Genomic DNA, 24844 nt, shown 5'->3' with positions numbered 1-24844 from the left:
TGTTGGGTGCCCAGGCGTAGTCCTCGATTGAACCGACCCGTTCCTCCTGCTTTGTCCCGCTGTGCACGCCTGCCCGGGGAGGGGGTTGGGGGGAGTCTGTGCTGCACTTTGGCCGGGAGTCTAAGGCGAGGAGAGGGAGGGGTCAGAGGTAGGGAGGAGGGGGGCCTTGCGTCTCTGTAACTATGGGCGGGGCTGCCTGGGGTTCCTGGTTTCCATGGTGATGGTGAGGGGCGCCCTAAGAGATCACGGGGGCGTGGTCAAAGACTGCCCCGCCCTATCCTAGGAGCCTCCCTTGCCGAGTAGGGAAGTGACCCAGCCAGATTGGAGCTGCCTCCTCCCCCACCCCCACCCCTAGCGTGCAGTGCGCACTTAATGCTATTTGATCAGTGTTTGGGGCTGGGGGGGGGGGGGGGGTAGCAGGAGGGGAGCTCTCAGCCCTGCCCAGGGCACTGCCCCCCTCTGAGGCTGGGAGTCCACGGGGCCCCTGGGCAGGAGTTGGGGGTACAAGGGGGTGCCCCCTGCCTTTGTGTCTCTGGACTTTACAGCCGGCCCTGGGCTGCAGGAGAGAGGTGAGCCCCCATCCCCCACCCCTGCCCCCCTCAGGTTGTCCCTTTCCCTGCAGCAGCCCCCACACATCTGCCCATGCCCTCCAGAGCTGCCCCCTGTGCCGTCTGGCAAAGCTTCTCCTTGCCTGCCATAGGGGGCTCCCAGGCCCGGGCCCAAGGGGCCACTGGAGCACCCTAGAATAGCCTCTCCCCGCAGAGGGTCCATGTGGCCATAAGGGGAAGACGGACCTGAGAGCACCATGGAGCCCCCTCAAGCCAAGGGCCAGGAGGCATGGGGGGAGGCCCTGACTGTGCCAAGGCGGCACAAGAGGGACGGCCTCGCCCATGTGTCCTGAGCAGGGGAAGACTCAATCCTGGGGGGCTGAGGAAGGATGGGGTGCTGGCAGTAGACTGGACGCCGGGTCATGGCTGACCATGGCAGGGAGCAGTATTTATCCAGGCTGGGAAGGATGGATGGAGGGGGAAGAGCTGTGGCCAGATCTGCATTTAAGGGAAATCCGGACTCTGAGGTGGCACAGACAGGAGGAAGCTAAGGGGAGAGCCCGAGCCTGGGAAGCTGGAAGGGTCAGGGAGCCCCAGGAAGAAAGAGGGAGGTTGGAAGGGGGAAGAGAGGAGTTTGTGGGGCCATCCAGTTTGGCATGGCCAGCAAGCCATGGGTGGCGTGACCTGAAAGACCAGGAGGGGTGGGAGCCGGGTGGACCCTGGGGGGCCTGAGGCGGAAGGAGCTCTCTCCGCCTCCAGGAGAGGATGTCCGACGGGATATTTTTGGATCGTTTTTTTGTTTCTTTCAGTCTGGGCCCCCGGAGAGTGTGCTGGGAAGCAGGGCGTCGCTGAAGAAAGGTCGTCCCCCCACTACGATGGAAGGACTCCTGAGCGATGTTCCCTTGGACTCCAAAGGAGGAGAAGCCAGAAACCAGGAAACCCCTTTAGACCCCCATGAAGCAGCATCCAAGGATGGTGGCCAGGAACACAAAGAGCGCAAGAGCCCCATCGACCCGAAGTCAGTCCTGGTTCCGAGAGGCCGAGGATCTGTGGATCTGTGGCCCCCGAAGCCTGATCCATGCAGGAAAAGTTTCAAACAGAACTCAAACCTGATGAAGCCAGAGGGAGTTTGTGAGGTGAACAAGCCCTGGAAATGTAAGGAATGTGGGAAAGCCTTTAGCTACTGCTCAGCCTTCGTTCTTCACCAGAGAGTTCACACTGGGGAGAAGCCCTATGCCTGTAAAGAATGTGGGAAAGCCTTCAGCCAGAGCATACACCTTACCCTGCACCAGAGGATTCACACTGGGGAGAAGCCCTACGAATGCAACGAGTGTGGGAAAGCCTTTAGCCAGGGCTCCTATCTTATTTCACATTGGAAAACACATACTGGAGAGAAACCTTATAAGTGTAATGAATGTGGGAAAGCCTTCACCAGGATCTCACACCTTACGCAACATCAAAGGACCCACACTGGGGAGAAGCCCTACAAATGCAACGAATGTGGGAAATCCTTCAGGAATCGCTCCTCCCTGATAGAACACCAGAGAATTCACACTGGAGAGAAACCCTATGAGTGTACGGAATGTGAAAAGTCCTTTCGTTTCTCTTCTGCTCTCATTCGACACCAGCGGATTCACACAGAAGAGAAACCCTACAAATGCAGTGAGTGTGGGAAGGCCTTTACCCAGATTTCACACCTTACTCAGCACCAAAGAATTCATACAGGAGAGAAACCGTATAAATGCAATGAGTGTGGCACCACCTTCAGTCAGAGCTCATCCCTGATTGAACATCAGAGAATTCATACGGGAGAGAAACCCTATAAATGCAATGAATGTGGAAAAGCTTTCACTCAGATTTCACACCTAATTCAGCATCAAAGGATTCATACTGGAGAGAAGCCTTATAAATGTAACGAATGTGGCAAGGCCTTCAGTAATCGTTCACACCTTATTCAACATCATTTAATTCATACTGGAGAAAAACCTTATAAATGTGTTGAGTGTGGGACAACTTTTAGTCATGGCTCATCTCTTATTGAACATCAGAAAATTCATACTGGAGAAAAACCCTATAAATGCAATGAATGTGGAAAAGCCTTCAGCCAGGGCTCATCCCTGACTCTGCACCAGAGAACCCACACTGGGGAGAAACCTTACCGGTGTAATGAGTGTGGGAAAGCCTTCAGTAACCGGTCGTACTTGATTCAGCATTATATCATCCACACTGGAGAGAAGCCCTATGAATGCAGTGAGTGTGGGAAGGCCTTCAGCTTCTCCTCAGCACTCATTCGCCACCAGAGAACTCACACAGAGGAGAAACCCTACCAATGTGGTGACTGTGGGAAAGCCTTCGGTCAGATTTTAATGCTTACTCAGCACCAGAGTGTTCACAGTGAGGAAAAGCTGCCTGTCCCGAGTGCTGGCAGCAAAAGCATCAGCCACGGTTCGACTCCTGATGAACTGCAGTTGTTCCCAAGTCAAGAGAAAATGTAGTCCTGATTCGTGCCTCTGGCTTGTGTACCTGTGTGCCAGGCCCCTTTGGAGGCACCAGATGGGAAGAGGAAAACATGTTTTGTCTTGGTGGAGTCTGTATTGGTCCGAGTCCCCTTGATTTGGAGCAGGATCGAACGGATTGGATGTCACACTGAGCCGTTGAGCGTGCAGGCCCACTGTAGATGGACGGTGGGGGTCCATGGGTGTCTTAGAAACTACTGATAAGCAGCTGCAGATAATGGGTAGATTTCTGTAAGTAGTAGGTATGTTTGAGAACCAGAAGAGGCTGACCGGAATATACGAAAGGCACAAATTGGACTGAGTAAACTGCCCTAGAGCAGCCTGAGCTGGACTCTTGGGAGTCTGGCACATCTCTTTGATTGGAACTTTTTTCCCTCATAAGTCATTACAATTCGTTATTAAAACACTAATAAGACATAGAAGGGGCTAATCCTGCGGGTCTCAAAAGCAGGCAGCAAATTAGAGTTTGGTCCATTGGAAAGTGCTGGGTTTGGGTCCGGAAACTTGGTTCAAGTCCCAGCTGGGACACAGGTCGTGTGACTGTGAGCAAGGCCTTGACTGCCCCGATGTCCTCTGTAAAATGGAGCTGATGCATTTTTGTGCCCACCTCAGGGTTGTTGTGAGGAAGTGCGAGATAAGTAGAAACCACTGGGATTTCAATGTCTTCGTGCTTAGAGTCCAACTGTAACGAGGGTGATGGCGGTGATCACCCTGTATCTAGGCCCCACATGGCACAGGTTCAGAATGGGCCAGCAGCAAGCGGCTCTTTGGAAAAAAGGGCCTTTGTGGACCGGAGGGCAGCAGGTTGAAGCCTTCGTGACGAAGGTGAGAGGGGCCAGGAGAGCTGTCCTCAGTCCCAAGACCTTGCCCCAGGAGGAAGGTGTCCAGGAGCCGGGCGGGTCTTTTGACCTGAAAGAAAAGAGGGCCGAGGGCTGACTCGCAGGCCTTCCCCTCCCAGAGCCTTTCCTTTTCTGGAGAGTGCCAGAGAAAACAGGAAAGGAAAAGGCATGTGGACCCAAAGCCTTTACCCTTCATCTCTTCCGGGTCTGCCCCACAACCTTGTGACACATGGGAGGTCTTGACTCTCGGGCCATGTGTGTGAGCACCCTTATTCTGCCACCCTCTGCAGCAACTAAGCGTTCCTTGTGCCCTCTCTCACTCACTGAGTGATCTGGGAAGAGTCCCATTAACCAGAGGGAGTAGAGATGGCAGCTCGGCTCGGGGCAGAAAGGGCCACGGACAGGGAGATTGGGTACTGGCAAACTTCAGTCCTTCCCCTAGGCTTACTGAGGAGGCCTGGGGGAGGAAAGGCTTGACCTGGAGTCAGGCCGCCTCAATGGGATCGCCTCGCTCCTCAATCTCCGACCACTTCCTCATTGCTGAAATACAAAAGGATCAGACCACAGCGAGATCTCGGGGGTCACCTCTGTGATCCTCCTTTTTCATGAGTCCTTCCTGCTTTCATACAGGAAACCCTGAAAATGCAGTAGGCTAGCCCTTCCTGGGGGAGGGCGTTGTCTCAGTGTGGGACCTCGCTTCCTAGCTTCCTCTCTTGCCCTTCCGAATCAACAGGCCGGCGGAGCACTGCTCGGATCTCGGGCCAAGGAGGAACCCTTGAAGATCTGACAGCCCCCAGGGCTGGGAAAGGGGGCTTTCTAACTATGGCGCTTGTTCTGAACCAGTCTCAGGTCCCACCTCAGAAGCTACCAGGTTCTCCTTCCTTGAACCCTACTTCTCATAGCATGCCAGCCAAGTTTCACCCACTTGTGTCCTTAAAGTTCTCCCAAGCTGAGGAAGTGATCAGAGTTGTTCATCCTCACGACTCCTCACATGAGGAAATGGGCCCAGACTTGGGAAGGGGCTTAAGCTAGAAGTCAGTGATGGAGGCAATATTTGAGCCCAGGTCTTCTGATGAAGTTCAGGCCTGGCCTATGACCACCTCGAGCCCTCTGATCACAGGCATTTGCACCCACGCCCCTTCCTAGTCAGCCCCTCCAAGATCACCTCCCCTTTGTTTTAGAGATGGTCAGGCTGAGGAAGCCTGAAGAGGAGAGACCTTGCCCAAGACCTTCCTGGCATGGTGGCTCTCACTTCTCTTGGACCCATCTCATGAGTACAGGATACTAAGCAGAAGGTCCAGGTGAATGTTAATGGGGCTCCCTGCCCCAAGATCATGTGGTAGAGATGAGCTCAAGGGAGTGAAAAGTTAAGTCAGAAATTGAGGCCTGAGCCTCTGAGGGCCAGGTTAGCCATACAGGGAGCCAGACGTCCCCACCATTCCTTGCACCTTTTTTCTCTTTTTTGGATAACATTTTTTCCACAATTACATGAAACAACAGTTTTCAACATCAGGGGAGTTTCTGAGTCTCGTTCTCTCCTTCCATCCGCAAGAAGCCTGATGAAGATTTTACGAGTGAAATCATAATCTTTTTGCCCCCTTCCCCTGAATGAAAACGGAAAGGGGAACACAGTTTGTTTTGGCCTGCAATCGGGCTACCGCAGCTGGCATTTCCCCCCCCGAATCCTTTGGGGTGGCCCCAGATCCCTGGATTGCCGAGAAGTTCTTTGCAGCTGTTCATCGGGTGATGCTATTGCGACTGTGTACACTGTTCTCTCATTCTGCACCTTCCCTGCTTCAGTTCATGTAAGTCTTTGCAGGCTTTTCTGAGCTCTTCCTGCTCTTCCTTTCCTGCAGCACAATAGTGTTCCATGGCCCTCACGTGCCACAACTTCCTCGATCGGGGGCTCTCCCCTCACTTTCCAGTTCTTGGCCACCCAGACAAGTGGCCAGGAGTATTTCTGTGAATGTAGAGCCGTTTCCTTTTTATTTAATCTGCCGTACGGAACTCTTAGCAGTATCGCTGGGTCCAAGGGGATGGACTGCCGGATAGCCCTTTGGGCGTAGGTTCGGATTGCTCCTCAGAACACGAGACTTGGAGCATTTCCTCACGTGATTCTGGAGCGCTTTCAGCGCTTCCCTGAGAACTGCGTAGTCGTTTCCTTGGGCCGTTTCTCAGCTGACTTGTATCCAACTCATTTCTGTCTTGTCGAAGACATTTTCACCCTCGTGATTCCCGTGTTGGCTTCCGTGCTCTTTCCTGCCCTGCTTCTGCTTCTCTCTCCCTTCGCCCCCAAGTGTTTTAGTCCCGACCACCGAGTACCGCCTGCAGTTTGCCGGCCCGCTCTCCCCGCTCTCCCCGCTCTCCCCCTCCTTTCTCTTCTAACTTCCCTGTAGAAGACAGACGTCTTGACCTACTTAGGTGTGTGCTCTTGGCTCTGAGCCCACTCCAGAGGCAGGTCCGAGTGCCCTTCTTCACTTCCCTCGTCTTCGCCTTTTGTGCCTCTGTTACGTGAGATGCTGGCCCTTCCCGCCTCCCCCTTGCCCTTCTAGCGCCCGCCTTCATTTCCTTGTTTTGGTGGCGCGTGTTCAGTGCGCACCCTGCCCTCGTGTGCCTGTCTAGGGGGTCCCCCAGCTGCTAACGCGGGCGGAGTTCCTGGGAGTTGCGAGTGCCGCCTCCCCACACAGACGTGGAAACCGTCCGGCTTCCCGGATCTCTTCTGGTTCCGTCCCAGTTTCCCTTTCCGCGTTTCTCCTGAGGCTTTGGCTGGAGGCACGTTCTCTGCTCGAAAGTCCCCTTTCCGCTACACAAGGACACACGTTTGCCTGCTCGGAGGGCTCTTGCTTGCAGTTCTGGACCCTCTCCCTCCGTGTCACACCCCAAGCCCTCTGCTCCCTCTTTGGCTCTCCTTCGGGCCCTGCAAAGGCTCCAGTCCCTCCTCTTGACCCGGCCTGATCCTTCGAGGCATCCCTCGGGGCGAAGCTTTGCTGGGGTTGTGGGGAGAAGTGCTAGGCGAGGCGGGAAGTCTAGAAAGGTGAGGGCTGCCGGGGAGCCGGGGAGCGGAGGGACTCGCCCTGGGGGCTGTGCTCAGGCCGGTGGCAGCCCGTCGGTGCCCTTGGCCTTGGCCGGGTGCGGGCGCTTGGGCCAGTCGGCGCCGTCCCCGTCACCTCCCCGCTCTCGTGTCAAGGCCGCTCCGGCTACTTCCTGCAGAAAGCAGACAGACGTCTGGGCTCCCCGGGAATGGGGGGGGCCGTCAGCGCCCATCGGAAACAAGACAAGCATTGGGGTGCACCCAGGAAGGGAGCCGGCCAGATGACCAAAGCCGGTTGGTCCAGGCTGAGGAGCTGCTCCAGGGGGAGGAAGGCTTTCCGCCTTGTCGGCTCCTCTTGCCTGTGGGGACGGTGAGGCTGCGGTGGGCGCTCCCCTAGAGAAGCAGCAGCAGGCGCGGAGCCCAAAGCGGGGATGGCGCCCGGCTTGGAGGGAAGCCGAGGAGGGGGAGCCGGGGGGGCGCTCGCCCACGCGCCTGGACAGGCCGAACCTCCCCCAAGCCCACTGGGCCTGGGGCCGCCCGAGCCCCACCTCCAGCCCTGCCTGGCCCCCAGGCGGTGGGGACGAGATTTCAGGGACAGCCGGCCCCGGGCAGCAACGGAATCTCCGGCTGGGTGCCCGGCCTCGGGCCGGCCCACACGGGGAGCATCTCCGCCTGAGGCGCCCCCCATGGCCGGGGACAGGGTCCAGGATGGGGCTCCGCAGGTTCTCCCTCCTCAGGGCGGCCCCCCTTCAGCCAGCCCCTCGCCTCGGGCTCTCCCATCCCGGCTCCCAAGACCACACGGGCGGCCGCTCTCACCCCCCGCCTCCCGCGGTCTCCGTCAGGGCTTTCCCGTCACCCGCGTCAAAGTCGCTCCGCTCCCCGCAGCGCAGGGCCCGCCGGGCGCCGGCAGGGGGGCTTCCTGCCCTCGCCGTATTCCCGGAGGAGAAACCCTGCTCAGACGAAGAAACTGAGGCCAGCGGGGCTCGCACAGCTGGGGTGGCTTCAGGCCGGCCCCTCGGATCCCGCACGCCCGAGTGGGGGACGAAGGGATCAGGCGGGGTGCCCCGTCCTGGCGCCCCGGCAGGGGCCCAAAGCTTCGAAGAGGGAGCCAGGAAGGAGAGCGACCGCTCGCTTGCCCCTGGGCTCCGTCTCTGGGGAGGCCACTGCGGGGAGGAGAGGGTCTCGCCCGCCCCGCCGTGGGGACCGTGTGCGGCGCCCAGCAGCCGGCGGCCTTGGGGCATCTTGGGGCTGGTCAGGGGCCAGGCTGAGCCTCGGAGGACGGAGCTCCGGCGGCCACGCTCGGCCCGAGCCCCTGCCGAAGCGGAATGATGGCTGGCCTGGGCTGCTCGGGGCCCCTGAAGGAGGGCCCACCCTGAGCCGCGATCCGCTTCCTGCTGTGCCATGGCCCGTCCGGGCCCTCCGAGTGCCCTCAGATGGCTTCCTGGGCAGCCGTGTGCGCGCGTCGCTCTTCCCGCGGGGGCGCAGGGCGGGGGCTCGGCAGACCCTCCCAAGAAGCTGGAGGGCCAGAGGAGCAGAACAGACCTGCAATCCGCACCGAGAGGTACTTTATTGCAACACAGTCCACGCGCGCAGGGAGGAGCCCAAAGGGAGGCTTATATACCCTCGGGCTGACCATGGAGCTCCCCGAGGGTCAGTGCGGCTATCGCACAAGCTTCCTTGGCCCAGGACGGGTGCTCATCTTGGTGTGGTTCACGCAGGCTTCCTTGGCCCAGTCCCCTTTCATTCCACACTTTTCTTTTCCAGCGGCCTGGGGTCCCCAGACTTTTACTCGGGGGCCCTCGTGGGGTCCCCGGACTTTTACTCGGGGGCCCTCGTGGGGTCCCCGGACTTTTACTGGAGGGCTCTCGTGGGGTCCCCGGACTTTTACTCGGGGGCCCTCGTGGGGTCCCCGGACTTTTACTGGAGGGCTCTCGTGGGGTCCCCGGACTTTTACTCGGGGGCCCTCGTGGGGTCCCCGGACTTTTACTGGAGGGCCCTCGTGGGGTCCCCGGACTTTTACTCGGGGGCCCTCGTGGGGTCCCCGGACTTTTACACGGGGGCCCTCGTGGGGTCCCCGGACTTTTACTGGAGGGCCCTCGTGGGTAGGGTCCGCAGTTGTTGGGTGATTCCCATGGCCGGGGGTGGTTGGGCCTGTGAACCTTTGGGCAGTGCCTGCGCTAGGAGGAGCGGTACCTGTCTTCTAAGGAGGCTGAGTATCCGGGTGACCAGGGGTGGGCCCCCAATAAGTAGGAGTAGGACGACGAGTGAGACGCCCCCGATCGTGACAGTGAGGCTGGTCAGCCGTGGGGAGAACTCGAACCATCCGGGGGAGGACAGTGTAGCCCACGGGTTAGACTCCCTTCCTCTCTGCCTCCTCTCAAGGTTCTCCTGATGGCGGCCAAGTCCCCCCGAATCACTCCGGAGTGGTTGACACTCGTCCCCCAAGGCGGCGCAGAGGCCCCTTCCTTAGGGAAGAGGAGGTCCAGGCCCGTCTGTTCTGCAGCACCGCTCCGGCCACGGAGCTGTGGGACTGTTCTAGGAACTTAATGGAGTCCTCGAGGCGCTCCATGTCGCTGTCCATGGAGGCCAGGACGGGTTGTGGCCCAGCTTGTTGGTCGACGAGGGCCCCTCCCCCTGTGGCCGCTCCCGTGGCCCCTACGGCTGCCCTTTCCTGGCGGTGGGTGGCGTGTTCCGGAGCGCGGGGATCTCGTCCTCTGGGTGGTAAAGGACTCTGGGGATAATGACGGCGGCCACGCAGAAGTCCCGGCCCGCGCTCGGGTACGCGACGGAGACACATCGCTGTAGGCCGGAGTAACAGCATACCCACCGCGTAGCGTTGGGGGGTCGGAACGTGAGGGATCCAGGGCCGTGCTGGCGGCAGAGGGAGGTGTCGGTCCCCTGGTCGGTGGGGTTGGACTGGCCCACACAGTCCTCTTCCCTCCACTTCCACCGTTACCCCGACGGTGGTGTCCGTCCAATTGCAATTAGAATCTTGGCTGGAGCGTTTTGGGTCGCGTGTGGTGAGGTTGGAGGGGGCCCGGGGCTGGCCATACCCCGAGAGGTACGAGGAGGGGGTGAGGCACAGCCAGCAGGAGGAAGTGAGATTCGGCCGAGTGTTATTCAGGGCCAGGAAGGTACCATCGAGTAAGTCGAGGTACGGGTCCAGTCTGGGGTTCAAATTACCAGCCGCGAGGGCGAGGGGTAAGGGAGGTATCAGGATGGTCGGAAGCCAGGTCCTGGTTATGACGAGGAAGGGGATCGCCGCGAGGAGCAGGGGGGTAGGGAGCCAACGTCCGTGGCGGTGGACCTCGGGGGGGGGGGGCGGCGGGCGTCCACTTGGCCAGTGTCTTGAGGAGCCTTTGGCCCGACGCCGACGAAGATCCTACCTTAGGCAGACGTAATGCCCTGTGAGGTTTCTGATAACGGCTACAGCGGTTCCCGTGCACGAGGAGCTGGCATATTGCCATAACGTGGCCACCTTGCAGGTCGGGGTGGGCACGGGTAGGTCCCTCCGCTTTAGGGGCAGGCGTTGCTTCCCTAAGTCTAATCCTGGGCCTTGGTTGCCGGGGCTGACTCTGCAGCGGCCCTATGCTGTGGGAGGGGTGGCCGGTCTTTTTGTAATCCTGAAGGTGGCCCCAACATCTCTTCCCCACCCTGCATGTTTCCGGATGCCCCAAGTCCGCCCAGGGAACCAGGATCCGGTTGTTGGGTGGAGGACCGTAAGCTTGAGGTGGGCACAGTGGCGGGGTGAGGGGGGACAGGCAAGCCTGATAAAGGGGTCCTGTTCTGCTGGGGCCCCGGAGGAGCTATCACCAGCTACTGCAGTTTCACAGCCCCAGCGATGACAGTAAAACTGGCCGGGGGCATTGCAGTAAGGCTTTCCCGGGTTGTGACGAGGGCGTACGTAAAATGGCCCGCCGGCGCTCCACTGGGTCCATGGGGGGCCCTTGGTAGGGGAATAGTTTGCACACCTCGATTGTAAAGGTCGGGGTCAGTGGTGTGGTGGTGGTGGCAAGGGTGACCCGCTTGGTATGGGTGGTGGTCCACCCGGCTGGCCGGTGATAAACATATAGGCACGGTAAGGTCCAAGTGGCCAGCCTGTGGGGGTTCGCGTCCCTCCGTGGTCTGGTCCGAGTGGAAGGTTCGGGTACGGGGGTGCCGTAGGTCGCGATGGTAGGCGCGGTGACGGTTTCAAGAGCAGGGGTGTTGGCCTCAAAGGGGGTAATGGTGTCCACCAGATGAGTGGTGGTCTCGACCGGCCCCACCCAGGAGGTACAACTTCCCGAGGTGTCCCGGGTTAAGCAGGAAGCTTTAGGAAAGGGAGTGGGGGGGGGCATGTTGCTGGGTAGCGAACAAGCAACACGGAGTTCTGGGTGCTGCACCATGTTGCGCAACTTGTGCCGTGGTCTCGACTGCGTATGGGAGTGTATCCCTCTGGGCACTGCGTCGGGGATGGGGAGGTGAATGCAATGTTACGGAGGAGGAGGGCTAGGGTTAACGGGAGGAGGTGGAGCCTCCCAGCCATTAGGTTCGGCTAAGCGTCAGCTTCAGGGGGTTGTGAGGGTGGATCTTGGCTTGCCAGTCTGGGTTCAGTGCTGCGGTCGGTCTAGCGTGCGAGTGGTGGATCCAGGGGCCTATCCCGTCTACCTTGATAGCTGAGGGAGTAGTCAGCAAGATCACGTACGGTCCCTTCCACCTGGGCTGGAGAGTTTCCTTCCGATGTCTCTTGACCAGCACCCAGTCGCCCGGCTGGAGTTTGTGTGGTTCAGCAGGGGGCGGCTGGAACCTGGCGCGAAGACGTGGCCACAGATCCGTATGTATCTGGGACAGGGAGAGAACAAATTCTCGAAGGTGGGGAGGGGTCTTCTCGGGGGACGGTGTGGAGGGGAGTATCGGGGGTAGGGAGCCATAAAGGATTTCGTAAGGGGTGAGGGATAGAGGGCCCGGTGTATTACAGGCTTTAAAAAGGGCAAGGGGAAGGAGGGTCACCCAGTCCCGGCCAGTCTCCCAGGTGAGCTTAGTAAGAAACTCTTTTAGGGTCCGATTCATTCTCTCCACTTGCCCTGAACTCTGGGGCCTATACTCACAATGCAATTTCCAATTTACCCCCAAGCCTTTCGCTAAGAGCTGAATGGTTCGGCTGACAAAGGCCGGGCCGTTGTCCGATCCTAGGGAAGCGGGTGACCCGTACCTGGGGATGATGTCTTCTAGGAAGTGTTTGGCCACTACCTGGGCGGTTTCAGTTTTTGTAGGGAAGGCTTCTGGCCATCCTGTAAAGGTGTCGATCATGACAAGGAGGTACCGGTACCCGAATTTCCCTGATTTTACCTCTGTGAAGTCAAGCTCCCAATGCTCGCAGGGTCGCGTTCCTCGCAGGCGGGTTCCGGGGGCTGGGGTTGGTTTCCCAGGCTGTACAAGCTGACAGGTGGTGCACTTGAGGACAAGTTCCTCGAGGAAGGAGTCCATTCCGCGGAACCTTATCCGCCCCTTGCATAGAAGCTCCCGGAGGTTGCGGTGTCCTAAGTGGGTGAGGCAGTGGAGGTGGGTAGCCAACAGGCAGCCTTCTGAGTGGGGCAAGAGGAGGTTGCCCTCCTTGTCCCGGGAGAACGCCTCGTGGTCCCTCGGAGCTGCCCCCTCTTGTTTTCCTACCCATATCCGGTCTTCCTTTGAGTACTGGGCCGGTTCCGAGGGAGGGGTCGGGATCGGGAGGTCATCGGGGGATGAGGTAAGGGTGAGGACTGAGGGCATTGGGGCTTGAATTGCTGCCTTCCTGGCGGCCTCATCCGCCCATCTATTTCCCAGCGCCGGGTGGGAGTCTCCCTTCTGGTGGCCCGGTGTGTGTATAACGGAGACCTGGCAGGGTTCCCATATGGCCCCTAACAGTTCCTGGATGTAATGTAGGTGTGCTATCGGCTTCCCGGTGGATGTTATGTATCCCCTCTCGCAGTAAATGGGGGCGTGAACGTGCAAGGTGGCAAATGCATAGCGGCTGTCTGTGTAAATGTTTACACGTTTCCCTCTCGCCGCCCGTAAGGCTGCTTCTAAGGCGAGAAGTTCGGCTCGCTGAGCTGACGTCCCTTCCGGGAGCTTGGCCGCCCAAACAACGGTTCCTTCATCATTGACTACTGCTGCCCCTGCTACCCTGGCCCCGGAAGGAGTGATGAAGCTGCTCCCATCAGTAAAATAAACAAGTTCTGGGTTGGGTAGCGGCGTGTCCTTGAGATCTGGCCTGGCCGAGATCGCCTCCACCAATATCTCCTGACAGGAGTGGAGGCTTGGTTGCTCCCCCGAAGGTAGCAGGGTGGCTGGGTTTAAGGCTGTTGTAACCTTGAAGGTGATTTGGGGTTCATTGAGAAGCAGGGACTGATAATGGGTGAGTCTGGAATGGGAGAGCCATCTGACCAGAGGCTGTCGTAGGACTGTCTCTATGGCATGAGTCATGGCTACCGTCAGTGCCTGGCCGTGGGTCAGCTTGTCTGCGTCTTTGACCAGTAAGGCAACTGCCGCAATTATGCGGAGGCACGCTGGCCATCCTGACGCAACCGGGTCCATCTTTTTGGACAAGTAAGCGACCGGCCTGTCCCATGGTCCTAGCCTCTGGGTGAGGACTCCTTTGGCCACCCCTTGCCTTTCATCCACAAAGAGGAGGAAGGGCTTCTCAGGGTCGGGTAAGGCTAAGGCTGGTGCCTTCAGCATGGCCGTTCGGAGTCTCCGAAAGGCGGAGTCCATTTCTGGTGTCCAGGTCCATTCTCTGGACTCCCTAGCGGCCTGGTAGAGGGGGTTCGCTATGGTGGCAAAGTCGGGAACCCATAGGCGGCAATACCCTACCGTGCCGAGGAATTCCCGGACTTTCCTCGGAGAGGAGGGGGTGGGGATTGCCAGGATGGATTAGGTCATTGCTGGTGTGAGCCACCGGAAGCCCCCCTTGAGGCGATACCCCAGAAACGTTACCTCAGTCCGCGCTATGTGGGCTTTCTTGGCACTGACCCGGTATCCGGCATCCTGGAGGCACTGTAAGAGCGCACGAGTGGCTTCTTTACATTGCTCTTCGGACGGTGATGCGATGAGGTCATCCACGTACTGCAAGAGGGTCACGTCTGGATGGCTGGAGCGGAATTCTTCCAGATCATGCGCTAGTGCGTCGCTGAAGAGTGTCGGGCTGAGTTTCAGTCCCTGGGGGAGTCTGGTCCAGGTCATCTGTGAGACGACTTGGGAGGTTAGCGAGCGCCACTCAAAGGCAAAAATGGGTTGGCTTACGGGGGCCAAGGGCAGTGTGAAAAAGGCATCTTTTAAGTCCAGAGTGGTATACCATGTGAGCGAGGGGTGTAGATTGCTGAGTAGAGTGTAGGGATTGGGGACAGTGGGGTGGATGTCCTCCACTCGCTTGTTAACTTCCCGAAGGTCCTGAACTGGGCGGTAGTCCCCGGATCCGGGTTTCCTGACTGGCAGGAGGGGGGTATTCCATGGGGACTTGCAGGGGATTAGTATCCCGGCTTTCATAAGTCTCTCAATATGTGGTTGGATGCCCTGTCGTGCTGCTAGCAGCATGGGATACTGCTTAACCCGCACTGGCGTGGATCCGGCCTTCAGGGGGATCACTACTGGGGCGTGGTGGATTGCTAGTCCCACACCTGAAACCTCTGCCCACACTCCTGGGTAGGCTTCTACCCAGGGTCTGATGTGTGGAGGAATGTCTTTCGAGATGGGGGCGGAGAAAAGGCGGTGCTCATCTTGGAGGGCCATTGTAAGGATGGTGAGGGGAGTCCCTTCGGCATCTGTGATCGATACCGAGTCCTGGTGGAAGCATATACAGGCGCCGAGTTTGTGTAGGAGGTCCCGGCCCAGAAGGGGCGCAGGGCTATCGGGGATGACCAGAAAGGAGTGGGAAACGGTGTGGGAGCCAAGGTCCACCGTCCGTTCAGTGGTCCAGGGGTATGGGCGGGAGCCGGCTACCCCCTGAACCACGGAAAACTTAGAGGTTACGTCCCCGAAGGTCTGTTTGAGAACTGAGTGTTCTGCCCCCGTGTCTACTAGTAAGGGAACGGCAGTCCCCTCAATACGAGCAGTTACCCAGGGCTCAGGGAGGGGGCCCGAGTCCCGTCCCCATCAATCTCTATCGCTAAAGGACAGGGCCTGCCTACCGGGTCGGTTGTTCAAAGGTAGGGGCTTCCTCCGCCGTCCTCTGGTACCAGAGGTCCTGTGAGGGCACTCCCATTGCCAGTGACCTGGCCTCCCACACGTATAGCAAGAATCCTCTGGAATGGTGTTTGCATGGGTTGGTGGAGGCTGAAGGGCCGCTGCCAATATGCGGGTGGTGTCTTGTTGGGCCTTAAGCCTATGTGTCTATGTGCCCGGTCTTCTCTGGAGCGTTGCTCAGAGAGCTTTCAGTCTTGCCTATGTAAATCTTCCTGCCTAAGCCGTTCCGCCCTCTCATCGGGGGTTTCCCTAGAGTTATAGACCTTTTCTGCCACCTTTAGAGCTCCTCCAGGGATTGTGCTGTGAAGGCATCTACCCTTTGTAGCTTTTTCCGGATGTCAGGAGCTGACTGGTTAACAAAGGCTAATAAAATGGCGGTTTGATTGCCGGGGGCGGCGGGATCCATAGGGGAGTAGATCCGGAAGGCATTCTGCAGCCGTTCTAGAAAGGCTGCCGGGGTCTCCTCTGGCCCTTGTCTAACTGCCCCAATTTTAGTCAAATTAGTAGGCTTCTGTGCTGCTGCACGGAGGCCCGCTAGGAGATTCTGGCGATAGGACTGAAGACGCTCCCTACCTTGTTCCGAGGATAAGTCCCAGTCGGGTTGGTTAGAGGGGAAGGCTGCTTTAAGCCGCACGTTGTCAGTGGTGGGGCAGCCATCATCTCCTAAAATCAACTTACGCCCTTCTACTAGGATGCAGTTGCGCTCCTCGCCGGTAAAGAGGGTGCAAAGGAGCTGCTGACAGTCATCCCAAGTGGGGCTGTGGGTTAAGAAGACAGACTCCAAGAGGTCTATAAGTTCTGAAAAAGGGGGGGTTCTGATGTTTCCAATTATATAAGTCAGAGGAGGTGAAAGGCCAATACTGGTGCATTAACGGTCCTCCCGGGACCATGGGCCCTACCGCCCGGACAGGGAGGGCCACAGTGGAGGATGGTTGTACAGCTTCCTCCTGTGGGAGAGTGCGTCCCCTCGTCCGGTGGGCTGGGGGAGGAGAGGGTGGTCCCAGGGATGGTGCTTGAGCTTCCCCTGGGGGATGGGGATAAAGGGGGGCTGGTGGATTATAGGGGGGTGGTAGGGGAAGATCCAATAGAGGCTCTTCAGGGGCTGGGAGGACGGGGGGTGCCGAGGGGTCCAGCTGTTTGCCCCCAGCGGTGGCGGCGGCTCGTTGGTCTAGGGTGAGTGCCAAGGCTTGCATCAGGTCCATGTAGAGCTGGAGCCAAGGCGGAGGATCTTGGGCTAGGGATTGCCATGTGAGGATGTATGGCATTTGGTCAGGGTGCCCCTCCTTCCCAGGAAGGAGGATCCTTGCCCTCACGGCTGAAATTACGGTTCTATCCCACGTACCCCCAAAGGGCCAGCCTACTCCAAATGTGGGCCATTCCACGTTAAGGAAGGTTTGGAGTTTCCCTTTCTTCACTTTTAATCCCATGCCCGCCGCCCTCTTTTTAAAATCCCCAAAATGCTGGAGGACCAGGTTGATAGGCTGGCTTTGAGAGTTTCCCATTCTTGTTTAGTGGAAGTGGTAAGAAAAATGAGGAGGCAGATAAGGAGAGAAAGGAAGGTAAGAGATATAAGGCCACGCGTGGTGAAAAAGAATTCAAGGGGACCGTCAGCCGAGCTAGTGTTCCTGCGGCGGGGGAATAGCCCAAACAAATTAAGGTTAAGATTGGGCTTTCCCATGTGCCAGCGTTCGAGTGAGGCGTCCCTCAGTCGGTGCGCCGGCGTACCACAACGAGAGGGACTCAAACCCACTGAAGGACTTGAACCTAAAACTGTGGCCCCACAACCAAAATAGGACTCGAACCTGGGGCCAGTACCTGCAGGGTTTGGTGGAGTATGTGTTGGGAGGGAAGGGCGCCTCTTCCCGTATCCAACACCCCATTTATCGTAGCGTCGAGATGAGACTCGAACTCAAGACACTATGAAAGGACTCGAACCAAGATTTGGTAGAAACCGAAACTAGCGGGTGGGGTTAGGAGGGGTAGCGGGAGGGGCAAATGGGGTGGCTTTCGCTTCCTTGGTTTCCCGGCTGGGCCCCTCATGGGGGGATAGAACCACGGTACCACCAAGTCCACACTCAGAAACAGGTCTGGAGTTCAACCGAGTCGCGGGCAAGCCCTCACCCCAGAACGGACCCGTGACGCTTAGGACAGGTGTGTCGTATAAGCCCCGACCAGGAGCACAGTGTGCCACCCTTCGCCTATATGCATTTCACAGGATTTTCCTCTAGCCATAAAGTATGTGCCACGCTCTCACATTCACACACTCACACAAGCGGTTTCCATTCACACACTCAATCCCAGAACCAGCCGCTCCCGCAGTTTCGGTTTCAAAAAAGCCAATAGGGGTCCCAGAGGCTTACCTGCTTGGCGTAGGTCTCCCACTCTCCATCTGTGGTTCCTGGACTCCCTACGGACGAGCCCCCATATGTTAGGGTCCGTTTGGAAGTCCAAAAGGAACAGAACAGACGATGCTATCCGCACAGAGAGGTACTTTATTGCAACACACTTTCACACGCGCAGGGAGGAGCCCAAAGGGAGTTCCTCCCCGAAGCAATTTCCAAGGCAAACTTATATACCCTCGGGACTGACCATGGAACTTACCGAGGGTCAATGTGGTTATCGCACAGGGTGGAGGGGTCAATGTGGTTATCACACAGGGTTTGTTGGCCTAGGAAGGGTGCTTATCTTGGTATGGTTCACACAGGGTTCGTTGGCCTATTTCCCTTTCAGTACCTCCCACCCATTGGCAGCGAGACAGACCAAGATGTAATGGGCAACCAGGGGAGAAAAGGAGGAAAAACGCCCAGAGCCATCATCTTAGGGAAAGGAAGCCCAATGACCCAGTTTTGCTGAGGGATGCTGGTCTCTCACTAACTGGGACTGGCTTGGAGTTTGCCTAGAAACCTCCTCATCTGAGGGGGCACTTCAGCCCTGGCCTCTCCCAAGAACACCCTGTCACTCCAAGGGGGGGAGGGGAGCCCTTCCCAGAATCTCCCCTTTCAGCTTTCTTCCCATTCAAAAGTTCCTGGAGAACAAGAACTGGCTTTTGCCTTTATGAGCCCACCAAGAAGAGGAAAGAGCCCTCATCCTTGATATCCCAACTAGTGAGCTACCGCAGGGCAAACCTGATGGACGCCTTCCGCCATTTGGGCTGCCTTCTCAAAGATTCTCTCCCAGGTGGCTGCTCTGGTGTCATGGAAGGGATGAACACATCTGGTAGGTGGCCAAGGCTTCTCGCCAGTGTGAACCCACTGCTGTTGTCTAAGGCGTGGACTCTGCCCAAAGGCTCTTCGGCATTCCTTGCGTTTATGAGAGTTCTCCCCTGGATGAGTCTTCTTGTGCCGGTTAAGGGAGGAGCCACGGGTGAAGGCTTTGTTCCACTCCTCGCATTTGTACGGTTTCTCTCCAGGATGAATTCTTGGACGTATACCAAGTCGGGAAAAGCGAGTCAAGGCCTTCCCACGCTCGCCACAGCAATAAGATTTTTCTCTGCAGTGAATTCTCTGGTGTTGACTAAGGGATGAGCTGTGGCGGAAGGCTTTGCCACATTCTTTGCACTTTGATGGTTTTTCTCTGATGGGAGTCCTCTGAGGTACAATAAGGTGAAGCTGTCAAAGAAAGCTCTCTCACAGTCGCTGCATTTATAAGGCTTCTCTCCAGTGTGACGTTTCTTATGCTTAATCAGGAACGTGCTGACGCTGAAGGCCTTCCCACATTCGTGGCATTTGGAAGGTGTTCAGAAAGTTGGGAAACCCAGCTAAAGCCTTTCCCACATTCACCACATGTCAAGTCCCCACTGTGCTGTGATGAAGCGGCTGAAAGCCTTCCCACATTCGTGACATGTGTGTCCTCTCGTGATTCCTAAGAGAGGAGCCATTGCTGAAGACTTTCCCACATTCCTCACACTTGCAGGACTTCTCCATAATGTGCATTTTCTGTTGCAACAACAGGTAAGAGCCCAGACTGAAAGTTTTTCCACACTCGCCACACTCGTAAGGTTTTCCTCTGGTGTGGATTCTTTGATGAAGCGAAAGGGACGAGCAGAGTCCAAAGGACTTCCAACTCTGTACCTTCGTAGGGCTTTTCTCCAGTGTGATCTACATGATGCCAGATGAGGTACGAGCAGTGGCTGAAAACTTTCCCACAGTTAGAGCATTTATAGGGCTTCTCCCCACTGTGGATTCTCTGGTGTAAAGAAAGAGTTGAGCCCTGACTGAAGGCTTTCCCACACTCACTACACATGTAGGCTTTCTTTCCGGCATGAATCTTCTGAGGGATCTGTAAGGGATTTGCCTGTGGCCAAACATTTTCCCACCTTCATTCAATCGGTGGGGTTTCTCTCCAGTGTGAAGTCGTTGCTGGCCAGTCAGCTGGGATATGGAATGTAGAAGAAGGCTTTCCCACAGTCGCCACACTTAGAGGGCTTCTGTCCAGTACGAACTCTCGGATGTTCAGTGAAGTGTGAAATGCGGGCAAAGGCTTTCCCAGCCACTACATTTATGACCCACCTTCCCTGAACGGGCTGGGCCTGGATTTTGTTTGCATCTCTGTCGATGTTCCTCCCATGTCGGAGAAGTCTCTCCACCAAGAATTTTGTGTCGCGCATTGGGAGCTGATCCCAAACCAAGCCTCCTCCCAAATCTTTGATTCCTTCGTCTCTGTCCTCAGGAAAAACGTTCTCATGGGTGCTATTCATTTCCTTGGAAGGTCTCTCCTTGTTTCCTTGCTGCTTCCCCAACACGTTGTCTTCCCATTCCTCCCAGATTTTTCCCAACTTGTTCCAAGGTCTGTCCATAGTCATCCCCCGAGATGCCGCCTCCTCAGCAAAGCCTCGCTTTGGTGTTGACACTCTGCTCTCTGGCCTCGACTGCCAGTCTGAAAGAGATGGAAACATTCCCATTTCTCCTGCTAGAAGAAAGAAAAGGGCTGCCCTAAAGCCTGAAATCCCTCATAAAGGAAAAGGGGTGATGAGGGTGTGAGGCCAGCAAGATAAAGATGGCAGAGCAGAGGGGGAGAGGGGAGACTGGCCTTTCTACTGGCTGCTGGAAGAACCAGGAAGGGATATCCTCCCCCATCTCCTCCCACTGGATGCCCAGTGATTTGGGAAGAGTGCAAATGGCCAGGAATCGAGGAGACGCGCCCAGGACACAGGCCGATTGAGGCAAGGACTGCTTCCCGGGAGACAGACTGGTGGAGGCGGTAAGCGTGTCCTCGCCTTGGGTCATGTGAATCCAATCCCACGGGCATTCGGTGGAAAGATCCAGTGGGGAGGAAGAGTGACCTGTGCAGGTCCACCCGACTAGGTAAGAGAGGGGCACAAAGGAAGGGCAAGGAGGCCAGCCCCGCAGATACTTGGGAACTAACTGACGGGAGCCCAAATCCAAGAAGGACGATGAGCGCCAAAGACGAACCCAGAGGATTCTTTTCCAAGAGTCATGTGAAAGGGGCATCTGGGGGGCTCAGCGGATGGAGTCAGCCCAGAAGTGGCAAGTCCTGGCTTCCAGTCTGGCCTCAGACTCTTCCCAGCTGGGGGACCCTGGGCAAGTCACTTCACCCCCACTGCCTTGTCCTGGCCACCCTAGGAACCAACTGGGGAGTTTCCTGAGAAAAAAGAGATGAAAGGAGAGCTCGGACGCCTCCGGAGGACACACGTGGACCGCAGCGGAAAAATAAGCCGCACGTCAGGGCAAGGGCAGAACCGAGAGGGGCCTCCTTTGGAGGATTTCCCAGGAGACCTTGGGCGCTCTGACTACGCAGCCCCGGCCCAAGAGGACCCCTCCCGCGCTGCCTTCAGGTCTGAGCAAGCTCCTTCGGGGCTTCACCCGCCCATTCGCCAGAGGCCCCCTGCCTCCCGCCATGCTGCTCCTAGCAGGGCGTGGCTCCTGCCCCCCCCCCCCCGACACCCCCATCCGCCCCAGAGATCCGAGGGCAGCCCGGCACAGAAGGGACAGTCGGGTGCTGGGGAGGGATCCTGACCCTCGTCTGGAGGGAAGATGGCCGAGATCGCCAGAGCCGGGCTCCTGGGAATGCTGGGAAACAAGGGCAGCCGGGCCAGCGCGCTTGGGCCCGAGGGCGGTCCGGCTGCCATCCAGGACCGAAGGAGGGAGAAGCATGAGGCCGGCCAGGTTCCGGGAGTTTTCCAGCATCACCTCCCGGTCCGGGTCCCTCCCGACTTCTTGGGGTGAAGCCCTGAAATCAAGGGCCCGCCCAGAGGCCGCAGGCAGTCAGGGTGAAGGCCAAGGTGGGGGGGGGGGGCGGCTTCTGCCCCGCTTCCCTGCCGGAGCCCCCTCCAGCTCTACCTCTGGCAGGGCCGGCACGGAGCCCAGCACTCTCCGATCCCTCCGTGGGACCCTCACGGCACTCCTACCCGCTTTACAGATGAGGAAACGGAGGCAGGCAGAGGTAAAGTGACTTGTCCCAGGTCACAAGGCTGGGCTGTGCCTGCGGCTGGATCTGAACTCGGGTCTTCCTGACTCTGGACCGCCTCGCCGGCAACACCCACTGAAGCTTCCTCCCGGCTCACCTTTGGTGGGGCAGGAGCCACAGGAGGAGGGAGTGTGGTCCCCCAGGGCCGGGGTTCGAGGCCGATTCTCCTCATCAGCCTGAGCATCTTCCCCTTCGCCTCCTCTTCCTCGCCAGGCCCCAGGAGGGATGCACAGGCTTGGGCTGGCTGTGAGAGGTTCAGGGGGAGCCCCGAAGCCCGGCCGCAGCTGGACTCGCTCTCCTGCTGCCCAACAGAGCGGGGCTGGGAGCGGGCCGGGACGCACGAGGCCCAGAGCCCGCCGTGGGCCAGCCTGGGAGCAGCTCGAGCTGTCCCCGGAGCCGGCGTGGGGAGACCCGAGCCAGGCAGACCCGCCAGGAGGCCGGCGCGGGGACGAGGAGGGAGAAACAGAGACGGCCCAAAGCGAGGCTCTGCTCACAGGGAAGGCGGGCAGGGCCGGGGCGCCCCCAAACCTCCCCCAAGGCCGCACGCGCCATTTCTAGCTCCGCCTGCGGTGCCCGAGGCCAGGAAGGTGCGCGGTAGGGACAGAGCAGGGTGAGCTGGGACGTCACCCCCCGCCAGGCTGGTGCTCGAGCCTGGCCACGGGAGGACGTGGAGGCCCTCAGTGGGCCTCTCCTGCGGGGGACAGGAATGAGGCCGAGGCCCGCCAGGCTGGACGCTCTCCCCTGGAGGGGTCCCGGCCCGGGGAGAAAAGGGGCTCCAACGCCTGCTGGGGGTCGACTCCCTGACCTCCCAGCCTCCTCCCACAGCGCTCCGCCTGGGCCGCAACCCGGCACATCTACATTCCAGGCTCCTGCCGACCTGGAGAGCAGCCGCAGCCTCTCGGGGCCGGAGCAGTCTTGGGACAAGTCTGGCCCCGGGGGCTCCTCCATGTCTCAGGCCCTCCCCAAGTGGCTCCCTGAGGTAGCTGCCTGCACACTGGGAACTGTCTGTCCAGGGAGGGGCTGGCCGTGGACGACTGGCTGCTCTGGGCCCCCCCATTCCCTGGGGCCCAGCACCCAGAACTGGAGGCTGCCCATCCTGGGCCTGGGCGATGGGGGCCTTTCTCTCTCCCCAGACTCACCCGCCCTTCCCTGTCTCAGGCTCAGGCCTCTCGCCGCTGCCGCCATGGGACCCCGGCTCCCCGGCTCCCACACCACCAACTCCCATGCTTCCGGGATGCTTAGGTCATGGCAGCCAACGCTCTGAGCTCTGGGACGTTTAGCCCGACGAGCCCACGTTCTAAACAGAATGAAACTACAGCATCGGCGACATGGCAGTGGGTAGCAGAGCCTCCTCGATGGGCCTCGATCCCCCGTTGCAGAACAAGCGCCAAGTCCTGCGGCAGAACCGAAGGCTAATTTTCTGGTTCTGGTTCCTCTTCGAGCCTGTTTTCCATGAATTAACTCTAGAGTCTCTGCTTCAGTGCAGTTCAATCTGGCTTCTTCCTCACTGGCTGCAAACCTGCCTGTCTCCCTCCTCCTGCAAAGGCCTCTCCTTGGACCCAGCCCTTCCTCTCAGTTCTTAACCCCAAATCCAGCTTCCAGCTCCATCATTTCACCCAAATGGCCCTCTCCAGTCATCACTGATCTCTTAGGTGCCAAATTCAAAGGCTTTTCCCTCCTCCTCCTTCCCCAGCCTTGGATACTCCTGACTACCTTCTTCCTGGGTTTTTGGATGACTCCTCTCTGGTTCTCCTCCTCATTCTCTGATGCTCCTCCCTCTCCTTTCTGGATCTCCATCCAGGGCACATCCCCTAACAGAAGGTGTCCCCCAAAGTCCTGTCCTGGCTCCCCTTCTCCCTCAACTTCTCTCAATCTCATCAGCTCCCATGGATTTAATGCCCATCTCTGGGCATACCCTAACCCTTGCCTGTCATCCCCAATGTCGGTTCAGACTGGATTCTCTGCAGACATCTTAAACTCAAATGCTCAAAACAGAGCCCATGGCTTTCCTCAACCTTCCTTATCATTCACTGTAGAAGGCAACCCACCCTCCCAGTTCTTCAGGCTCTCAACCTAGGAGTGATCTTAAGATACCTCCCTACCTCTCATTCCCCTCTCCCCACCCCACATCCAATATGTTTCCAAAACTCCATTTCACCTCTGCACCATCTCTGGTCCATTTCATCTCTGCCGCATCTCTGGTCCATTTCACCTCTGCAGCATCTCTGGTCCATTTCACCTCTGCAGCATCTCTGGTCCATTTCACCTCTGCACCATCTCTGGTCCATTTCATCTCTGCAGCATCTCTGGTCCATTTCACCTCTGCACCATCTCTGGTCCATTTCACCTCTGCAGCATCTCTGGTCCATTTCACCTCTGCAGCATCTCTGGTCCATTTCACCTCTGCACCATCTCTGGTCCATTTCACCTCTGCACCATCTCTGGTCCATTTCACCTCTGCAGCATCTCTGGTCCATTTCACCTCTGCAGCATCTCTGGTCCATTTCACCTCTGCACCATCTCTGGTCCATTTCACCTCTGCACCATCTCTGGTCCATTTCACCTCTGCAGCATCTCTGGTCCATTTCACCTCTGCAGCATCTCTGGTCCATTTCACCTCTGCACCATCTCTGGTCCATTTCACCTCTGCAGCATCTCTGGTCCATTTCACCTCTGCACCATCTCTGGTCCATTTCATCTCTGCACCATCTCTGGTCCATTTCACCTCTGCATCATCTCTGGTCCATTTCACCTCAGCACCATCTCTGTTAATTTCACCTCAGCACCATCTCTGATCAATTCTCCCATTCCCCCCTTCTCTTCTGTGACATAGCCCCCACCTCCTCAAACCTGGACTATGGCTATGGCTGCTGGGAGTTAAGCAGTCCCTAAAGTGACTGTCCTAAAGCACAGGTGACCACATCACTCAACAACCTCCAGCACAGTGCCTGGCATACAAGACGCCTAATAAAGACTTGTTTCATTGAGAGGGAGGAAGTTCCTAGCTCTGGGGAATCTCTAAACATCCTCCAGCCCTAGATTCTCATTCACCCAATCAATAAGCACTAAGTGGCACTGTGTGTTGGGGGCAACAGGATCTCTAAGCACCTCTGGACTCTGGATTCCCCCTAATCAGTCACCAGCAGTTAGTAGACACCTGCTATAGGCAGATGGGGTCAGGATCTCCAAGCACTATCTGCTGCTAGATTCCCGCAGTAGGCTACTGCTGTGTGCAGGGACTGGGAACTGAGGAGATGGGCAAAGAATCTCTAAGCACCTTCCTCTCCA

The 24844-nt window shown here is 57.9% G+C and overlaps 2 protein-coding genes across 4 annotated transcripts in view; one reads left to right on the top strand and one right to left on the bottom strand.

Annotated features, from left to right (window-relative positions):
- Nucleotides 1-24844, top strand: part of LOC100619377 (zinc finger protein 835-like) — a 35749-nt gene that overhangs the window by 220 nt on the left and 10685 nt on the right. The window contains exons 1-2 of one of the 3 annotated variants that reach the window (XM_007505684.3): nucleotides 291-569; nucleotides 1358-6133. In XM_007505684.3, the coding sequence (XP_007505746.2) occupies nucleotides 1424-3043 (1620 nt within the window). In that variant the 5' untranslated portion in view covers nucleotides 291-569; nucleotides 1358-1423 and the 3' untranslated portion in view covers nucleotides 3044-6133. Of the gene's footprint in view, nucleotides 1-290; nucleotides 570-1357; nucleotides 6134-24844 lie in introns of those variants that run through there. The other 2 variants (XR_008918171.1, XM_016426942.2) reach the window with 2 other exon arrangements.
- Nucleotides 11303-17099, bottom strand: LOC107650404 (uncharacterized). The gene is given in 4 exon segments (XM_056826244.1): nucleotides 11303-15038; nucleotides 15347-15410; nucleotides 15413-15933; nucleotides 15935-17099. Coding segments are annotated over 4 exon segments (4863 nt in total). The 5' UTR covers nucleotides 16633-17099; the 3' UTR covers nucleotides 11303-11458.

Source organism: Monodelphis domestica, chromosome 4 (assembly GCF_027887165.1).
Source record: "Monodelphis domestica isolate mMonDom1 chromosome 4, mMonDom1.pri, whole genome shotgun sequence".
Lineage (NCBI taxonomy): Eukaryota > Metazoa > Chordata > Mammalia > Didelphimorphia > Didelphidae > Monodelphis > Monodelphis domestica.
This window is presented reverse-complemented; position numbering and strand designations above follow the sequence as displayed.